Source organism: Lithobates pipiens, unplaced genomic scaffold (genome assembly GCF_037356315.1).
Source record: "Lithobates pipiens isolate NorthernLeopardFrog02 unplaced genomic scaffold, aLitPip1_a1.2 Scaffold_13, whole genome shotgun sequence".
Lineage (NCBI taxonomy): Eukaryota > Metazoa > Chordata > Amphibia > Anura > Ranidae > Lithobates > Lithobates pipiens.
In genome coordinates, this window is record NW_027507718.1 from 185,394,548 (window position 1) to 185,413,822 (window position 19,275).

Here is a 19,275-nt window from a genome sequence, read left to right on the forward strand (position 1 = left end):
ATAGTTTACCTTTTTTTTTTTTAAATTGTAAAAAGTCCACGAATTTCATAAAAAAATAAAAAATAAATCTGGTCACCTTAACCGGTTCCCGACCGGTGCACGGCAAAGTAAGTCGGCAAAATTACATGGCTGGGCAAATGGGCGTACCTGTACGTCCCTTTAAATGTGCCACCGCGTGCACACCGCCGGTGGGGCGCCGGCTAGGACCTCAATGAGTCGGGTTGCGGGTCCCGTGAACTCGATCACCGCGGAGATACCCACGATCGCCTTAAGAGGAAGAACAGGGAGATGCTAATGTAAAACAAGCTTCTCCCCGTTCTGCCTAGTGACGGTGTCACTTATCCCTGCTCCCTGTGATTGAGAGCAGAGATCAGTGACGTGCCACACGTAGCCACGTCCCCCCACAGTTAGAATCACTTCCCAGGACATTACTTAACTACACTGCCCCCTAGTGGTTAAACCCTTCACTGTCGGCATCATTTACACAGGAATCCCTGCATTTGTATAGCACTGATTGCTGTATAAATGACAATGGTCCCAAAATAGCGTAAAAAAATGTCCGATGTGTCCTCCATAATGTCGCAGTCACAAGAAAAAAAAATGAATTAATAAAAATACCATAAAACTATCGCGTTTTGTAAACGCTATAACTTTTGCGCAAACCAAATAAACGCTTATTGCGATTTTTTTTTTTACCAAAAATATGTAGAAGTATACGTATCGACCTAAATTGAGAAAAAAAAAATAAAAATTTTTCCCAAAATTGTTGCTTTTTTGTTTATAGTGCAAAAAATAAAAACCACAGGGGTGATCAAATACCCTTCAAAGAAAGCTCTATTTGTGGGGGGGACAAAAAAAAAAAAAAAAAACGTCAATTTTGTTTGGGAGCCACGTCACACGACCGCGCAATTGTCAGTTAAATTCACGCAGTGCCGAATAACAAAAAGTGCTCTGGTCTTTGGCCAGCAAGATGGTCCGGGACTTAAGTGGTTAATCTAGTCACTTTATTCAAAATGGAATAAAACATGGGTTGAACTGGTCTTTATACAGAACCATAATCCTTGCATTATTTGTACGGTTTTTATGCCACTGAGTATTATAGCTATTTTCCTGGTGTGGTCAAGATTTAATAGTGAAGTTTACACAACCAGAAATTAAAGAAATGTGATGATGCAACCCAAATTAAATAGCAGGGTGAAAAAAAACAAAAAAACCCACCTAAGCCAGAATTGACGCTGTACATACCATCTAGCGATAGATAGAGATGGTCCGGCAACTAAGGGTGGCCTCTATATAAAATGTACAAACGTTAGACTCACAAGACACACAAAAGGGAATCCAGCTTATATTTGGCTAGCTGCTATGTTGCAGCACCGAGAGTTTTGTGGGTGGGCAATGTATTCCCTTAATTTGCATATAGATTTCTTCTCACTTCCTGTTTGGCAGGAATTGAAGGGAAATATCTGCAATGGGACAGGGATGGTAAAAAAATAAAAAATAAACTGACAGGGGCTATAACCCTCCCTTATTTCTATCCAAAAAGAAAAAAAAAAAAAAAAAAAAAAATAAAAGAAAAGGATAGATAGATATATAGTATATATACACACATCCATGTCAATGGTGCAGCAGAAAAACATAGCATAGGGAGGAAGGTTTTTGATCCAGGATGATAGGACAGTCAAAATTAGAAGTGGCATGGGCCCCCCCCCAGTTGCAGAATGCTGGCCACCAGCATACCGGAAGCAGTGCGGCCGCTTTATGGGGGTGTCTCCCAGCCCAGTCCGCCCCATAAGACTGGTGCTACACTAACAGCCTTTGTCGGCCTAGGCCAGGATACAGCGTGGTCTCTACTATATTGTCAGCAGCTGTCATATCTCAGTAATGAGACACTACTATAAAATGTCAGCAACTGAAGGCCTTTCAATAATGGGGAAAAACCTGAGATCATAATCACTGATACATTTGTCCATAAAATACAGGATAATATTTGTCTTTTTGATATAGTCACAGACTACCCCCCCCTTTCACCTTCAAACATAAGAAGCCTTGCTGTGCAACCAAAATCATTGTGTTCAGTTTACCCCACCCCAACCCCAAGGTGCCTACTGGGCTGTACCAATATTTAGATCCCATTCAGTTAGACTAGAAGGGCTAAGAAATCCATGAGTGGCCCTGGCAGCGTTCACCTGTCTAGGGTGTTCTGGCTCAGGTAACGTCCTGGGGAGCAGTGGCCCACAGTGACCCAACAGAAGAGTGCATAGGGCGCAGCACAGGTAAATGGCGCAACAGCGGGGCAGTGAGGCCTCTCTGGAATGGCCCTGCTGCTGCCCCAGAGGCAGTAGAGGGTAAAAAATAAACACTACCATGGTAGCCAGCATGCAGCGAAAGGACAAGGGTGGGGAGGCTGCTGGATGCTAGGCTGATCAGAGGGAGGAACTGAAGGAGGAGAACATACACCCTGTACATCATCCCAGCATTTTATTTCTCCCTAGCGCCAGCTTCCCACTTATAGCTGACAGAATAATGCTATCGCTACTCCAGTTAGCCAATAACAGAGCCTGAATTGTGTGCAGTGAGTGTACAGTGCCCCCCCCCCCTCCCCCATCCTCCTCGGGGTCCCTGTGCACAGCACACACTGCCACATTTGGGATATGCCATAGCTCCAAACTGTTCCTTGATTTGGAACAAAGTTCCTCTGTCTCGCTTACCGCCTTATTTGTCCTTAATTTTGGTCTAACCTATATAGTGGTTTATAAAATGCACTTTAAATTTAAAAAAGCAGTATAAAGTAATTTGTGGTAAAAAAAAAAAAAAGTGCACTTGTGGGTTGAACTAATAAGGTTTCTGTACAATTCTCCTTTAAGGCTGTGTGTCAGGGGGTGTTGTCCTATGTACACAAAGAATTGAGAGAAAAAGCAATTAAGCATGTGAAAATTACCTATTAACTACACCGTTAACCATGTGTGGTAGTGTCACTCTGACCCAGAAGGCATATAGAAGCATAAAGTGATCCCCACTAAGAATGTGGGGAACAAGAGGGTCAAAGAAGTCACACAGGTGTTGTCCTATGCCTACATACTTTTACTAATAGGTGACCCTCATTCCCATCTCAAAAGGTTGATATGGATATGCTAGTGCATAGTTTTTGTATTACAGTACATGGACACAGTACAGGTTCACTGCCGATGACCAAGAAGGGTCCATTTTTTTTTCCTGCAAACCTTTTGCATATCATGAAGAGATCTGAAGAGTCCCATAAAAAGTCTAGCATAAATGTCATCTCCTCTGGCAAGAACATTATATTGGCAAGGTTTATCATCTCCGTTTTCCAGTTTCCTCTAGAACTGAAGGGGAACATGAAGCCCTCTTCCTACTCCTCTTCTAAAAACAGAAATGTCACAGGGCCTTGTAATGAGCAAAGCCCAAGGACTTCAAAAGTTTGACATCTCTAGTGGTTCTGAAATGCAGCCAGCTCAACGGTCATGCTAGTCATAAAAACTGATCAAGGTAATAAAGTTTGTTAATGCAATTCTGGAAGCAGTTTTGCCTAGGCATAGTGTAGTTTAGTACTGTATGTTTTGTTTTCTCTTAAAAATGCCAACAAGACTTTATGCTGAACCTCAACCTATAAGAATCTAAAGTGGAAACATTTCTAGGTGTGCAAGAGTCATCAGTTAAATGTAATCTCTACAAAAAAGGTAAGAAGAAGTGCTACCGGTATGAGTAAGCAGAATTATGAAAAAAGATAGATCAGGAAAAAAAAAAAAAAAAAAACCCCCATAGCATTCCCTTGTAGAATGCAACATGCACAGTTGTAAAATAGGATTACAATGATCAGTATACAATAAAATCAATGCAAACAATAAAATACAACAAAAGTAGTATACAAAAAGGTGCAATACCAGTACTATTCTTTCCAAATCGATGTCCATTTGCTATTCTGCTTTGACAAAAATGAAGACCGTGCCCCATAAGGTTCAATTTCTGGTTTGAGATCCCTATTCTAGTCTCTATTCTCTTTGGTGCACCCCAGTACCAGTTTAATAACAATCCTGTACACACCCATCTTCCTCCAGCGGTTGACAAATTGTATTATACCTATGCGTCCAGAGCGGGAGGTGGTGCCTTGAAGCCCTGAGCTTGTAGGAAATGGGCTAAACAACTTTGGGTATTATTCAACCTGGAAAAAGGGTCATTGCATTGCCTGATCACTGGCTTTGTGGGGGACAGTGCCAGAGCCTGTGTTTTTGTTATACAAGTATATCAGCCAGAGCTGCTTTATTAGTTTTATAAGTGCTGGGGGGCCATTATGTATGTCACCCAAGCTGGAACTGGGTATCAAGTTTGGTCCCATTGTTTCAGTACTGACTTGGAACAAGCATGCAATCAAAGTCAGAGTTAGGTCAGAACTCCTGACCTCCATACTTGTTCCGAGTCAGTGACTTAGAAGCTATTGGACCTGCCTGGCAAATAGCATTTTGCAAAGATGAAGTCAAGAATAGCATCCTAAAAATTTCTGTCAGTAAAGGTTTTCTTTACAAAATATACTACAATAGTTTAGTATTAAAATTTTCAACTGAAGACTAGAGAAAAAGTAATGAAAAAGAAAAGTAGAACAATAATAATAATTTCTCTGCAGTAACCAACATCTCCCTAAGGCTTCCAAAAGACATCAGGAAAAGTATTATATGTCCCTTCCCAGATATCCCTTTATGTCTGGCAAATAAAATAGGGAGCCCACTATTACTTTTGTTTGATGCCCCTCTCTGCTAATCTATCCACTGGCTTCCTCTCAGCCTTATGCCACGTACACACGGTCGGAATTTCCAAGAACATATGTTCGATGTGAGTTTGTTGTCGGAAATTCCGACCGTGCGTAGGCTTCAGCGGACATTTTTTGTCGGAATTTCTGACAAACAAAATTTGAGAGCTGGTTCTCAAATTTTCCGAGAACAAAATCCGTTGTCGTAAATTCTGATCGCATGTACACAATTCCGACACACAAAAAATTCCACGCTTGCCCGGAATCAAGCAGAAGAGCCGCACTGGCTATTGAGTTTAATTTGACTCGGCTCATCGTACATGCTGTACATCACCGCGTTCTTGAAGTTCGGCATTTCTGACATTTGTGCGACCGTGTGTATACAAGAAAAGTTTGAGCCAACATCAGTCGTAAAGAAATCCAGGATTTTGTCATCGGAATGCCCAATCGTCTGTACGCAGCAAAACAGTTCTTCGCACCTTCCAAGAACTACTGCTCTCTAGTTTCCTTGTCGACTCCTCCTCCTTTGCTCACTTCCAGGATGTCTTCAGAGCCTCGCTCATCCTCTGAAACTCCCTACCCAATCTGTCTACTCTATCCAAAAATTTTAGGCAATCCCTAAAAATCCATTTCTTCAGAGAGGTCTATCCTGCCTCTAACAATCTGAACTTTTACTTTCTCCATCAGCGCATTATCCACGGTTATTAACTTTTGTATTACTTGACACTTGATTTTAGATTGCAAGCTCTAACAAGGACCTCTGGTTCCTCGTGTTAAATTGTAGTGTCTGCCTTCATTTTGTAAAGCGCTGCACGAACTGCTGGTGCTATATAAATTTTGTATGATAAAATATCACACGGAAACAACATTGCCACTATACATGTTCTTTGCTGTTTTTCAGTCATTCCTCCTTCTCTGAAATAAATCCAGTATACAACAGGATTAAAACATTTTCAAACATGGACTAAGGCCAGCCAATCTGAGCATTGTACTAGATTAGTGTAATGGTGCCATTCATCCTAGTTACCCCTAGGGCAGTCCCAATTTTGGAGGGGTCCCAGGAAATGGCCCACATATGGTCCCCAGAGACATCGGTTAATAAAAGTTGCACTTCGGTTGCTTTTTTTTTTCTGTCCAGCTTAAAAAAAATAAAAATATTGTCACTTGGACAGATACTGTATATAGCAAACTAAACACAGCTTCAGTTTCTGTATATCAGTTTAAGTGGCAACTGGGTTCCTTCCTTCGCTTTGAGGGCTTCAGGCTCCACTACTCAGGCCGAGGTGATCGAGGACAAATTTAACCCATATTGTTGCATGCCCTTTCAACCACCTGCTCACCCCCAGGAGCCAGCACATTGTGGGCAGGACATTAGCCATGTGCCCAAAGAGATGGACATTTGTGCGGAGCTATGTGTAGGAGCTACCAGAAGTCCAAGTGAGCAGATCGCAGCTGTCGCCAACCATGTACCTCACCAATTCATCACTTTGTTAGTTTGACTCCTTTCTGCATGCCCTGCTAGGTATAGTGTCTGCCTATCGCATAGGGGATAAGTGTTGCTGTGGAAACCCCTTGCTCCTGAAGTGCCATTGGTAGCCCCCCCAGATGTGGTGGAGGAGAGGTGCTGTCACCTCTTATGTGCGGCACCCAGGCTCTAGTAAGGACCGATCAGCCCATGTCTATGGAGGAGCATAAGGTATTACTAGTGCTGTCATACCAGTCACTGTTGATATGCCAGCAGAGGAAACAATACATGGAGCCAGGAGCTGGCTCAACCACTATTAACTATGTATTATTATATTAGCTGCCAAACCTGACTGTAACTTTTGTACTAAATACAAATATTTGTGTTGAGAGACAGTTATGTGCATGCCCATTTCAGTAAAACAGAATCTTTGTTAATTTCATTACTTACTACTGACCCCTGCACTGTGCGCTATTTAGGCCTCATTCGCAAGGGCGTGCAGATACATACACCCATGTAGGATGCACAGGTTTTCTGTGCAGACCCATGCAGGCAGCCTGGAGTACCCATCTGTGTTTTGATCCATGCATTGGATCTGCACAATCTGTCCGTGTTGTGATCTGTGCATCAGACCCACACAGATGCACATCCCTTCCAAAACAAAATTAGAGAACTTGCATTTATAACATGTTACACCCATATTCAGGGTGTAACATGTTAATGAAAGGTGAACTTATGCTTCTACCTGAACAACATTCAAGAGATCAACGATAACCGGGGTTCGGCGTCTGCACCCCCCCTTTTTTGAACCCCAACATTGGAGCCACACAAGCAGCTCAACAGATCATATACAAGACAACAAGTTCTAAGTTGGACAGCTGTAAACGTAACTAATAGATCGCAGTGGAAAACATCTCTAAGAAACCAAATATAGAGGAGCCCCAACTTAGTAATGCAACCTTATGGGATATAGAAAGTAAAAATACCGGGGTCAAAAAATATCCGGTAGCCACTATAACCCAAAAAGGGTATAGAGTCTAAAAGTTCTGATCAAGAATATTATAGCAGTAAAAAGAAAACTGCAGGAATACATTTCCAAACTTAATGCTGTGACATAAAAGGGGGAACAGTAGAATGGGAAAGAGGAATAAGAAAGGGAAAGGGGAGACACATAGCAGAAAATGAAATGAGGGTGCAAGCCCAAAGTAAAAGAAGAATGGAAGTAAAAAGAAAGGCCGTGAAGCAAAACTAAGAACCAGAGAAGCGAGTTCTCTCACGCAGGGCCCCATGACAAGTCCCCTGGTGAATCAGCCAGGCTGCAAGACCTCCTGCATCTGTGAAAGCAAAATATTTCCATGGCCTCCAAGTGTCACGAAAAGACTCCTCCCGCTTATACAGGGTAGCCGTAAGCTCTTCAATGTCCCTGAGCTCATTGATCCTAGAAAACCAAGAGAGACATCGAAAGGCAGGCACACAGACCTCCAGCATAAGGGAAAGCACGCCTTGGCCGTATTTAGTAGCTGAATGGTAAGGGAGGTCTTGTATTTTTAATGGGCTTCGACCCCCCTCTGTGTCCTTCTCTGCTCCCCCTCCATTTCTTCCTTCGCTCCTTGTTTGCTCCCCCTACCCCACTCCTCCTCCGGTCCCCCCTGCCCCAGATCTGTCAGGATGGAGAGCAAAGGAAGGAGCCGGCAAATATGTAATTTACCAGCTCCTTCCTTTTCTGAATGCACACCGACTCTGTCCATTCATAACTAAGCAGAGTATTATTATTATTATTATTATTATTAATAAACCACTGGCAGTCCACACCTCAGCAGTGCCACCTATCAGTGCCCATAAAAAAAAAGTGGTATCAGTGCATCTGATATGGGCTGTTATTTGACTACATGGCCATTCATATCTCTTGGTAATACACTGCTGCTGACAGGAAGCCTTGTCTTGGCATATTGTCGCTGTGCTGCTATTATTATTATACAGGATTTATATAGCGCCAACAGTTTGTGCCTCGCTTAGCAAAATAAAGGCAGACATTACAATTTAATACAAGAGGAATCCGAGGGCCCTGCTCATTAGAGCTTACAGTCTAAAAAGGAAGGGTCAATTGATACAAAAGGTAATAGCTGACGCAGGAAGTAAAACTATATCAGGGATTCATTTAATCACCGTTTTAAAGAAAAACGTCTCTATTGTTAGTCATCTTTCTTTTTTGCACAGAAAGATTTATATAAATCTTTGAATACCTTCCTCCTTGATTTGTCACCATTATTGAGGTTCTATATAAACCTTCTTTTGATCTATTTACAGTTTTTTCTGACATCGTCCTTTTGTTGGCACCCTATTGAGCATCTGTGGGGCATCCTCAAACGGAAGGTGGAGGAGCACAAGGTCTCTAACATTCACCAGTTCTGTGATGTCATCATGGAGGAGTGGAAGAGGACTCCAGGTGCAACCTGTGAAGCTTGCCCAACAGGGTTAAGGCAGTGCTGGAAAATAATGGTGGCCACACAAAATATTGACACTTTGGGCCTAATTTGGACATTTTCAGTTAGGGGTGAACTCACTTTTGTATCCAGCGGTTTAGACATTAATTGACATTAAGTGTTGAGATATTTTGAGAGGACAGCAAATTGACACCGTTATACAAGCTGTACACTCACTACTTTACATTGTAGCATAGTGTCATTTCTTTAGTGTTGTTACATGAAAATATATAATAAAATATTTACAAAAATGTCAGGGGTGTACTCACGCTTGTGAGAGATAGATTAGATATAGTGTGTCGCCAGAACACATACAAACCTTTTTTTGGTGTTCACCCCTAGATGTTGCCTAATTAATATAGGACTATTCACATATTATAACTTGGTCTATGTGTGCCCTCTGTGGTCGCACGGCTTGTCCTGTGTCCCTTGTGGCGTCTCAGCACGTTTGGGAGGCCACATTGGGTAAGCTACTAACTGGCTTGTCCATGGTAATGTTGTACATAAATAATTATTGTTTGCACTATTGCATAACTATTCCCTTTTTCTGTATGTTTTTGCACGTTTTAGTCACTTAACTGTGTATTAGTTGATATTATTATGGTACTCCTTTTTCTTTATCTTTCGAATACTGACATTTTAACCACTTGCTGACCACCGCACACACATATACGTAGGCAGAATGGCTCGTACAGGCAAATGGGCGTACCTGTACGTCCCTTTGAATTTGCCGCCTTGCGTGCCTGCGGCCCGAGCGTGCCCGCGGGTCCTGCAAACTCCGTTTGCCGGCAGCCTGCGATCTTGAGACGGAGAGGCAGAACGGGGAACAAACAAGGCATTTCCCTGTTCTGCCTAGTGACAAGACAGGGATCTACTGCTCCCTGTCAGTCATCGGGGGCAGCGGGTGCTGTCATGTCAGTGGTAGCCCACCCCCCCCTCCACAGTTAGTATCACTCCCTAGGACACACTTAACCCCTTGATCGCCCCCTAGTGTTTAACCCCTTCCCTGCCAGTGTCATTTATACAGTAATCAGTGGCTATTTATAGCACTGATCGCTGTATAAATGACAATTGTCCCAAAAGTGTCCGATGTGTCCGCCATAATGTCGCAGTCCCAATAAAAATCGTCGCCTTTAATCATAAATAAAAATGCCATAAATCTATCCCCTATTTTGTAGATGCTATAACTTTTGTGCAAACCAATCAATATACGCTTATTGTGATTTTTTTTTACCCAAAATATGTAGAAGAATACATATCGGCCTAAACTGAGGGGTAAAAAAAAAAAAAAAAAAAAAGTTTTATTTACGGATAATAATTATAGCAAAAAGTTAAAAAAAAAAAAAAATGTATTTTTTCCAAAAATTCACATTTTTTTGGTTTATAGCGCAAAAAATATAAACCACAGAGGTAATCAAATACCACCAAAAGAAAGCTCTATTTGTGGGGGGGAAAAAAAGGACGTTTTGTTTGGGTACGAGGCAAGACCGCGCAATTGTGAGCTACAGAGACGCAGTGCCGAATCGCAAAAAATGCTGTGGTCGGAAAGGGGGGGGGGGATCCTTTCGGGGCTGAAGTGGTTATTCAATCCCCTGAGGAAGCCCAGGACGAAACATGTCAGGATAATAACATAATCTTACCTTCTACCTTTAAAATGTCACCTATGGTGTGATAAATGTATACCTGCCAATTACTTTTATGTTGCTCGCCTATTTAAAGATGTTAAAACAAAAATGTGTTAAATCCTCCCCCCCCCCCTTTTTTATTTTTATTTTTTTTTTAATCTTGCTTTTCTGATACAACTTGTCTAAGGCACGCCAAAAATCCCATCAAACAAACCTCTTCCTGTATACGGATTTCTTATGTATTACCTTGAGTTACTGCACAGTGTTCTTATCAGTGTCATTTTTTTTTAAAAATAATAAACAAACATACTCACCTCTCTGAGCAATGGCTTTGCACAGAGCAGCCCTGATCCTCCTCTTCTAGTGTCACTTTGACGAGTGCCCCATATAGTAAGCCCTTTGCTATGGGGGGCATTTGTGTGGGCTTGATCCTGAGCAGCACTACCTGTGTTCATAGACACATACAGCGCAGCTCAGCCCTGCCCCCCACTCCCTCGTGACAGGGCTTGATTGACAGCAGCAGGAACCAACGCCTCCCATTGCTGCATTTCTGTCCTGTGAACAGAGAGAGCCACTGCTCTCAGGCACAGAGCTAGATTGAGATCAGGCCCAGGTAAGTGTTCGGGGGGGATCCTGATCACAGAAGGTTTTCACCTTAATACAGAGAATGCATTAAGGTAAAAATGAAAAAAAAAAAAAATTAAGCTTTTAGAACCACCTTATGGCTGGGTTCAAACAGTGCATTATTGCACAATATGTCTCATGGTTCAGCTCGTTGCTTAAAGGCAGCCCATTCATCCGGATGGATTGGCTAATGCACAAAAAAGCACTTTTCCTTTGTAATACAGTGCACCGTAACACGTTATTGTGTTGCAGTGCATTGCAATAAAAATCTGTTGGCAAGCTACAATTAAAGTAGGTCCAACCTAAAATAAAAAAAATTACATTAAAATTCTACATATATATATATATATATATATATATATATATATATATATATATATATATATATATATATATATTTATTTATTTATTTTTTTTACACTTAACAGAAACCCCTGATGCTAGGCAGTCATCCTAATCTGCCTCTTCCTATTCCGCAGCGCTGTTCTGTCACTTCCTCCTCTTTGGCGAGTGGCCCCGTTGTCTTCTGGGATGTGTGTGTCCCAGAAAACAGGGCCATTCACAAAGCGGCGGCGCCGGCACCCAATCTGATGGACGAATCGGCCTCGGGGGGCCGACATCGCGGGCTCGCTGGACAGGCAAGTGCCCTTATTGAAAGTCAGCAGCTACAGTGTTTGTAGTTGCTGAATTTTTTATTTTTATTTTTTGGTTATTTATTTTTTTAAAGGCTGGAACACCGCTTTAAGAATGACTGGCACTGCAGTGCACCAACGCACTCTTGTGTATTACTGCATCGCAACAATGTAAACCCAGCCCAAGGGCCTATTTACACAATTGCGCTGCATGCATGGTGCACTGCAATGCCTTCTGAGCGTCCCTCGCATGCTCTGCAAATCAAGCTGCCCAGCACAAGTGACCAAGTCATAGCACTGGCAGGGGAGCTTATAACAGTCAGCTTTATTCATATGGTTTGGGTCTCCTACACATGGTTTACTAAGCTCGTACAGTGTAAAATCTCAGTGTTTACTTGCACCCATTCGGCACTGCTCGGGGGCCCAGGGCCGGATTAACATAGGGGCTATTGGAGCTGCAGCTCCAGGCCCCTTTCTCAAGATAGGCCCATTTGCCCAAAAAAAAAAAAAAAAAAAAAAGAAGATCGACTTCGAGGATTGTAGCTCGGCGATCAGGAGTCACAGAGACCCCACATTTGGGGGGTAGGTAGCTAAAGACCCACTCCAGCACTGGTTACAATATGGAGCTGCCATCATCTATGGTTCCGGAGATACGGGGCTGCTTGCACAGCCTGTCAGAAGCTACATACAGAGCGGCAGTATAAATACAAGCCGGAACACTCTGCAGCAGACTGAGAGGAGGAACTCACAGTGCTTATAATAATTATTTGTATATTACTTATGATAATTAACCCCTTGGCAACCAGGCCCATTCTGAGACTTCTCTCCTACATGTAAAAATCATCATTTTTTATGCTAGAAAATTACTCAGAACCCTCAAGCATTATATATTGTTTTAGCCGACACCCTATGGAATAAAATGGTGGTCTTTGCAACTTTTTATGTTGGAAAGAAACTGTTTCATTCATTAAAAAAAACACTAAAGTTATCACGATTTTTTGTTGTGTATTAAGCGTGCTTTACATTTTTTTACAGGTTACATGTTTAGAGTTACAGAGGAGGTCTAGTGCTAGAATTATTGCTCTCGCTCTAATGATCTTGGCGTATGTAACCTGTGTGTATCTGGCTCTGATACTAACCAGTGCCTACCCAGGGACTGACTAGTATCTCTCCCCAGCCTGTCCCCACACACCCTCTCACCTGCTGACCTGTGAATGGGGCGATCACTCCCGCAGTGTTAATGTGTTCTGCCAGTGAATACAATGATTAGTGTTACTAACTATAGCTGGCAGCACTGATTGTTTTGGGGAAGACAGGCTGGTTGTACTCAAGTCGGTTAATAGGTTGACTTGTGTAAAACCAGCTAGCCCATACATAGATCGACTATGGCTGGTCTCTGCTTAATTGGTGTAATTTCAATCCATGTCTGGCCGGCTTAACCACTACACAGTCCCTAAACATCCTTCCATAAACCTTTGCATTTTTCCTTCCCAGATTACTTCATCCTCCTCTCCTATACATAGTGCCCACTGTCATACTCTCCACACTTCTCTCCTATACATAGTGCCCACTGTCATACTCTCCACACTTCTCTCCTATACATAGTGCCCACTGTCATACTCTCCACACTTCTCTCCTATACATAGTGCCCACTGTCATACTCTCCACACTTCTCTCCTATACATAGTGCCCACTGTCATACTCTCCACACTTCTCTCCTATACATAGTGCCCACCGTCATACTCTCCACACTTCTCTCCTGTACATACTGCTCACTGTCATACTCTCCACACTTCTCTCCTATACATAGTGCCCACTGTCATACTCTCCACACTTCTCTCCTATACATAGTGCCCACCGTCATACTCTCCACACTTCTCTCCTGTACATACTGCTCACTGTCATACCCTCCACACTTCTCTCCTATACATAATGCCCGCTGTCATATCCTACCCACTCCTCACCTGTACATAGTGCCCGCTGTCATACACTTCTCTCCTGTACATAGTGTCCACTGTCGTACCCTTCACACTCCTCACCTATACAGTGCCCACCGCCATACCCTCCATACTCCTCTCCTATACATAGTGCCCACCGCTATACCCTCCATACTCCTCTCCTGTACATACTACTCACTATCATACCCTCCATACTCCTCTCATATACATAGTGCCCACTGTCATACCTCCAACACTTCTCTCCTATGCATAGTGCCCACTGTCATACCCTCCACTCCTGTACATACTACTAACTGTCATACCCTCCATACTCCTCTCCTTTACATAGTGCCCACCGTCATACCCTCCCTCCACACTCCTCTCCTGTAATTACTGCTTACTGTCCTACTCTCCTGTACATAGTGCCCACTGTCATACCCTCCACACTCTTCTCTTATATATAGTGCCCAATGTCATACCCTCTACACTCCTCTCCTGTACATAGTGCCTTCTGCCATACCCTCTGCACTCCTCTCGTGTACATAGTGCCCACTGTTAGACCCTCCACATTCCTCTCCCTCACCTGCACATACTTCTCACTTTTATACCATCCATACTCCTCCCCTATGCCTCTTACCCACAAAAACTGTTCTTTAAAATTATATGTTAAAATAATATGTTCCTCAATGTTACCAGCTCTAGAATGGGCACTTTTGTCAGTTCAACTAAAGGAAATCTCACAGTCCTCATATTTGTTCTGCCCCATTATTAGTACTTATTTTATTTTGTAATTACTATTGTGATGTATAGAGGAACACGGGGGATGTCAGCTACTCTAAATATAGCACTTGTAAAAAAAGCGTCCCTGAAAATATTTTTGAAATGTTGACAACCATGTACTTAGGCACTGCCCAAGGGCCACAGGGTCAGTAGGGGCCCCATGAGAGGCTCCGGTGATAGTAAAGCGGTAGTAAACTTTTCAAACAGTACTACTTTTTAGAGGCCCTTGGGTAGGTTATGCCATAATGTACAAGTATCCATCTCTCATCCTCCCCCTCTCTCTCTTTAATTTAATTTGTTATAACAAAAAATAGTTTGCATTTTTATTTATAAAAGGCCCCACCAAAATCCTCAGCACCAGGCCCACGATGTTCTTAATCTGGCCCTGCGGGGGCCCCATGAGAGGCTCCTGTCCATTAATTCACTCTTACATTTTCTGCCGGCTGGCCTGAATGACGGACCATGGTCCGTAAATGACCTCCCTCTTTGGACCGCATCTCCGCTACTTAGAAGTCTGGGTTGTATTATCCTTTCTTCCCTCCCCACTGCTTCCCCCGCATTCAATTTTACACAGCAGGTAGTAGGGGGAATACATAGAATGTCCAGACAGAGGGCGAGAGCTGCCCATCTTTTCATGTTAAGAGGCAAGTTATTTGTTGCGGGCGGTCCTAGCAACCAATCATCTGCCTCTTAACAGAAATGATGGGCAGCCCTCGCCCTCTGTCCGGACATGCTGTGTATTCTCACTACTACATGCTGTGTAAGGTACGTTTAGTAAGGGAGGGGCATTCACATAAGGAGACTGGGGTGCAGAGAAGGGGGCTGTGAAGGGGACAGTGGTGCAAAAGAGGGGGGGATGTGAAGGAGACAGAGGTGCAAAGAAGGGGGGCTGTGAAAAGGGTGGAGATTCAAAGAAGAGGGGGCTGTAAAGAGGACTGGAGTGCAAAAGGGGGGCTGTGAAGGGGACTGAGGTGCAAGGAAGGGGGGGCTGTGAAGGGGACTGAGGTGCAAAGAGGGGGATGATGTGCAAAGAGGGGGGTTGTGAATGAGACAGAGGTGCAAAAGGGGGGCTGTGAAGTGGACTAAGGTGCAATAAAGGGCTGTGAACAGGATGGAGTTGCAAGGAAGGGGGGCTGTGAACGGGACGGAGTTGCAAAGAAGGGGGGCTGTGAACGGGACAGAGTTGCAAAGAAGGGGGGCTGAGAATGGGATGGAGGTGCAAGGAGGGGGGGGGCTGTGAATGGGACAGAGGTGCAAAGGGGGGCTGTGAACGGGATGGAGTTGCAAGGAAGGGGGGCTGTGAACGGGGTGAGGTGCAAAGAAGGGGGGTGATGTGCAAAGAGAGGGGGGCTGTGAAAGGGGCGGGAGGTGCAAAGAGAGGGGGGCTGTGAAAGGGACGGGAGGTGCAAAGAGAGGGGGGCTGTGAAAGGGACTGAGGTGCAAATAGGGGGGCTATAAAGGGGATGAAGATGCAAAGAAGAGGGGCTGAGAAGGGGACGGGGTGCAAAGAAAGGGGGCTATGAAAGGGATGGAGGTGCAAGGAAGGGGACTGAGGTCTAAAGAAGGGGGGCTGTGAAGGGTACAGATGTGCAAAGAAGGGGGCTGTGAAGGGGACAGAGGTGCAAAGGGGAGCTGTGAAGGGGCCAGAGGTGCAAAGAAGGGGGGCTGTGAAAAGGGTGGAGTTGCAAAGAAGGGGGGCTGTAAAGAGGACTGGAGTGCCAGGAAGGGGGCTGTGAAGGAGACCGGGCCCTGGGGAATGTCGATGGCCAGGCCTGGGGGGCCCAGGCCTAAAGCTGTGCAAGGGGCCCCAAAAAAATCTGAGGGCTGCCCTGGGTGCAGCATACAATCTGCTGCAAGCAACCTGTCATATGCGTCAGCTGTACTCTGTTCTGAGAGTTAATTGTGTTAGGGCAGTATAATATCAGGTATGTAGTCCCCGAACTCAAGAACAACGTAATCAGGGCATATGACCTTAAAACGCGAGTACCTCTCAGAACGGTCTACAGCCACCCCCATATTTTAGCTGACTGTACGGTGCAACCGTGCCTCTCAAGAACCCAAAAACAACTGGCTTTTACTCTGTATGGGCTTAACCACCAGTGTGCATGGGGACTAGATGTCAGTATTTTACAATGCATGAGCCCTTAAGTCCACCTAAAGCTGGCCATACACAGATCAATCTTTGGCCAATTCCTGCTGAATTATCTGAAATTCCTTCCACCAGTGATCCTGTTGGCAGGGCAGTAAATTCTTGGTTGAACAGCGCCTGCACCCAATCAAAATGCAAGCACTGCCAGTGCTCAGGTATTCTTAAAGCCACAGGTGATGGCTGTAAGCCCTTGTACACACGGTCGGAGAATCCGTCGGAATGTGTCCTATCGGACCGTTTTGTCGGATAATCCGATTGTGTGTGGTATGCATTGGACTGTTTCCGTTGGAATATCCGTCGGACCAAATTTTCCAACTTGCTGGAAATATTTTCCGACAAACTGGTCCGCACATACTCCGATCATGTGTAGAGAATTCCGATCGGACAAAGTGCCACGCATGCTCAGATCAAATTCCTACACCAAAGCTATTGGCTACTAGCCTGAACGTAGTCCCGTCGTAATGAAATAACGTCATCACGTTCTGAACGATTGGATTTTCCGACAACTTCATCCGACCGTGTGTATGCAACAGTTTTGGACAAGATCCGTCGGATTTGGTTGTCGGAATCTCCGACCGTGTGTATAAGGGCTTAGAACACAATAGCTGGCAATGCAGAGGTATCTATTCAGCGTTGATTGGGGGAAAATATGGCGATTTCTCTTGTTCAGCCTTGCAGGAAATCTTAACTTGTATTAAGATCACCCTGTCCACGGGGTGACAACACTGCTGCGCAATTTCACTGTCATCCTATTAAAAATAGTGAATCTTCTGGCAGGATCGCAGGCAATAAACCTACTGTATGTTACCGGGGAATGTTATTGCTAGTGACAGACAGATATACACACTGACATAATTCTACACAATAAACCACAAAAAAAAAAAAAAATAAATAAATATATATTATATATATATATATATATATATATATATATATATATATATATATATATATATATATACACATATACATACACACACAAAAAAAAAAAACACCATTATAAGATATGATATAAATAAATAAATCGGTGTTAATGCACGTTTTTCAGGCACTCCCATTTAAAATAAATAATACTGAATCACCTGGCTATGCTCAACTTGAGTGTGAATGAGGGCTTAACGGTATTGATAAAGATGAAAAAAAAAAAAGTTTTTGATGGCGTGGAGTGTGATTAGTGCCTGATTTTTATTGCGCTTTTTACCCCAGTAAGGAAGATTCAACATCTCGAAATTTGTCCCGTTTACTGTTATCACCAAAACAGAAAGAAAATCTCAAATTTTGTGTTGTCATCAGAACAGCAATAGAGGGAAAACGTTCCAATAGGGACACTAGTTCTGGTGACAGCCGGGGATTCCCTCACTGGCAGGATTTCCTCTCACCTCCTGTTTTGCTTATGGGACAGGAAGTGAAGGGTGATGTCCTCAATGGGACACAGTTGTCAGGAGTTATAACCCTCCCTTAGACCCCTTTCACACTGAGGCAGTTTTCAGGCGTTTTAGCACTAGAAATAGCGCCTGAAAACTGCCGCTCGAATGCGAAAGCCCAAGTGCTTTCACACTGGGGCGGTCCACTAGCGGGATGTTAGAAAAAAAGTCCTGCAAGCATTGAAAATGAATGGGCAGCGCTTCCAAAGCACGTCGGAAGTGCCACAACACGGATGCTTTTAACCCCTTCTTCGGCCGCTAGCGGGGCTAAAAGCGACCCTCTAGCGGCCGAGAAGTGCCACTTAAACAGCGCTAAAGCTCTGCTAAAATGAGCGCCAACGCGCCCGCTGCCCCAGTGTGAAAGGGGCCTTACGCTAAACGTTTTGCCTCAAGTTCTATGTTAAAGATGAACATACAGGTATAAGTAATAACAAAAATACTTTAGAAGAAATGGACAGCCAACTGCCCAGTTTGGTGCTTCTCCTACCTCTTATCAGATGGAGCCTCTTTCGCAAATAGGTCTCATGAGCAGTGAAGTCGCTGTAGACAGTGTTCATGCCAATGCTTCGGGTCTCCAGCCAGTGGACAGTCGCCAGCCCCCTGGCACAAACCTCCAGGGCTGAGATGTTCAGGGCTTTGCACAATTCCACCACCACTTGTCCGCTCAGCAGCTCCCCAGCAGTGTACACCCCATAAGAGCTGGGGGACAACTCCACACTGAAATCTGTGATTTTACTGAAATGCAGCATTTCAAGGCGACGCTAGAGATCTGTGGAATTACACCCAGGACTGTGAGCTTCCTGCAAGACGTGGATTGCAACAAAACACTTCCTCCAGCACAGGGATGGGAGTGTTTGCTTAGCTCGGAGACAAGTTTCCTATTTAGACCATTTATTTGGTATGACACCCAAGAGAAGTCTTCATAGAGGGGAGGGGGGTCAGTACTTGCAAGCCAAGTCATGGATTAACACAGCTGTTAGCAGGCTTTATCTGGAGCTAGCACACAGCGCCTGCAACTGACAGCAGTGCAATTTAAGTCTTAGACCCACCCAGACAGGGGAGGTTCTGCTGATACACCCCTTCCTAGTGTGCTCTTTAAACATTTCTCTTCTGCTATTGGTGAACGCAGTTTTAGAACTGAAAAAAAAGCAAAAAAAGATACGTTAGAAAAAAACCTGAAAATCCTGTATTGTTAAAAAAAAAACGTGGACTGTGTTGTATATACATGAATGTCAGAGAGTTCACAATGCATTGCTATCATTCCGTGTGTTCCTAAGAGAAGATCAAAAGATAAAATAGAAACTGCTATGGGCTGCATTTCTAGGACTTTTATAGCATTTTTTTTGACTGGGTTGTTTTATTTATAAACTTGCAACCAAAATGGATTTTAAAGG

At 43.8% G+C, this 19,275-nt stretch overlaps 1 protein-coding gene across 1 annotated transcript in view; it reads right to left on the bottom strand.

Moving 5' to 3' along the window:
* The window catches only part of ARRDC2 (arrestin domain containing 2), a 90,110-nt gene extending 71,237 nt beyond the window's left edge, over positions 1 to 18,873 (bottom strand). The window contains exon 1 of the mRNA XM_077475964.1: positions 18,369 to 18,873. Within this exon, the coding sequence (XP_077332090.1) occupies positions 18,369 to 18,630 (262 nt within the window). The 5' untranslated portion in view covers positions 18,631 to 18,873. The remainder of the gene's footprint in view (positions 1 to 18,368) is intronic.
* Positions 18,874 to 19,275: the final 402 nt, after the last annotated feature.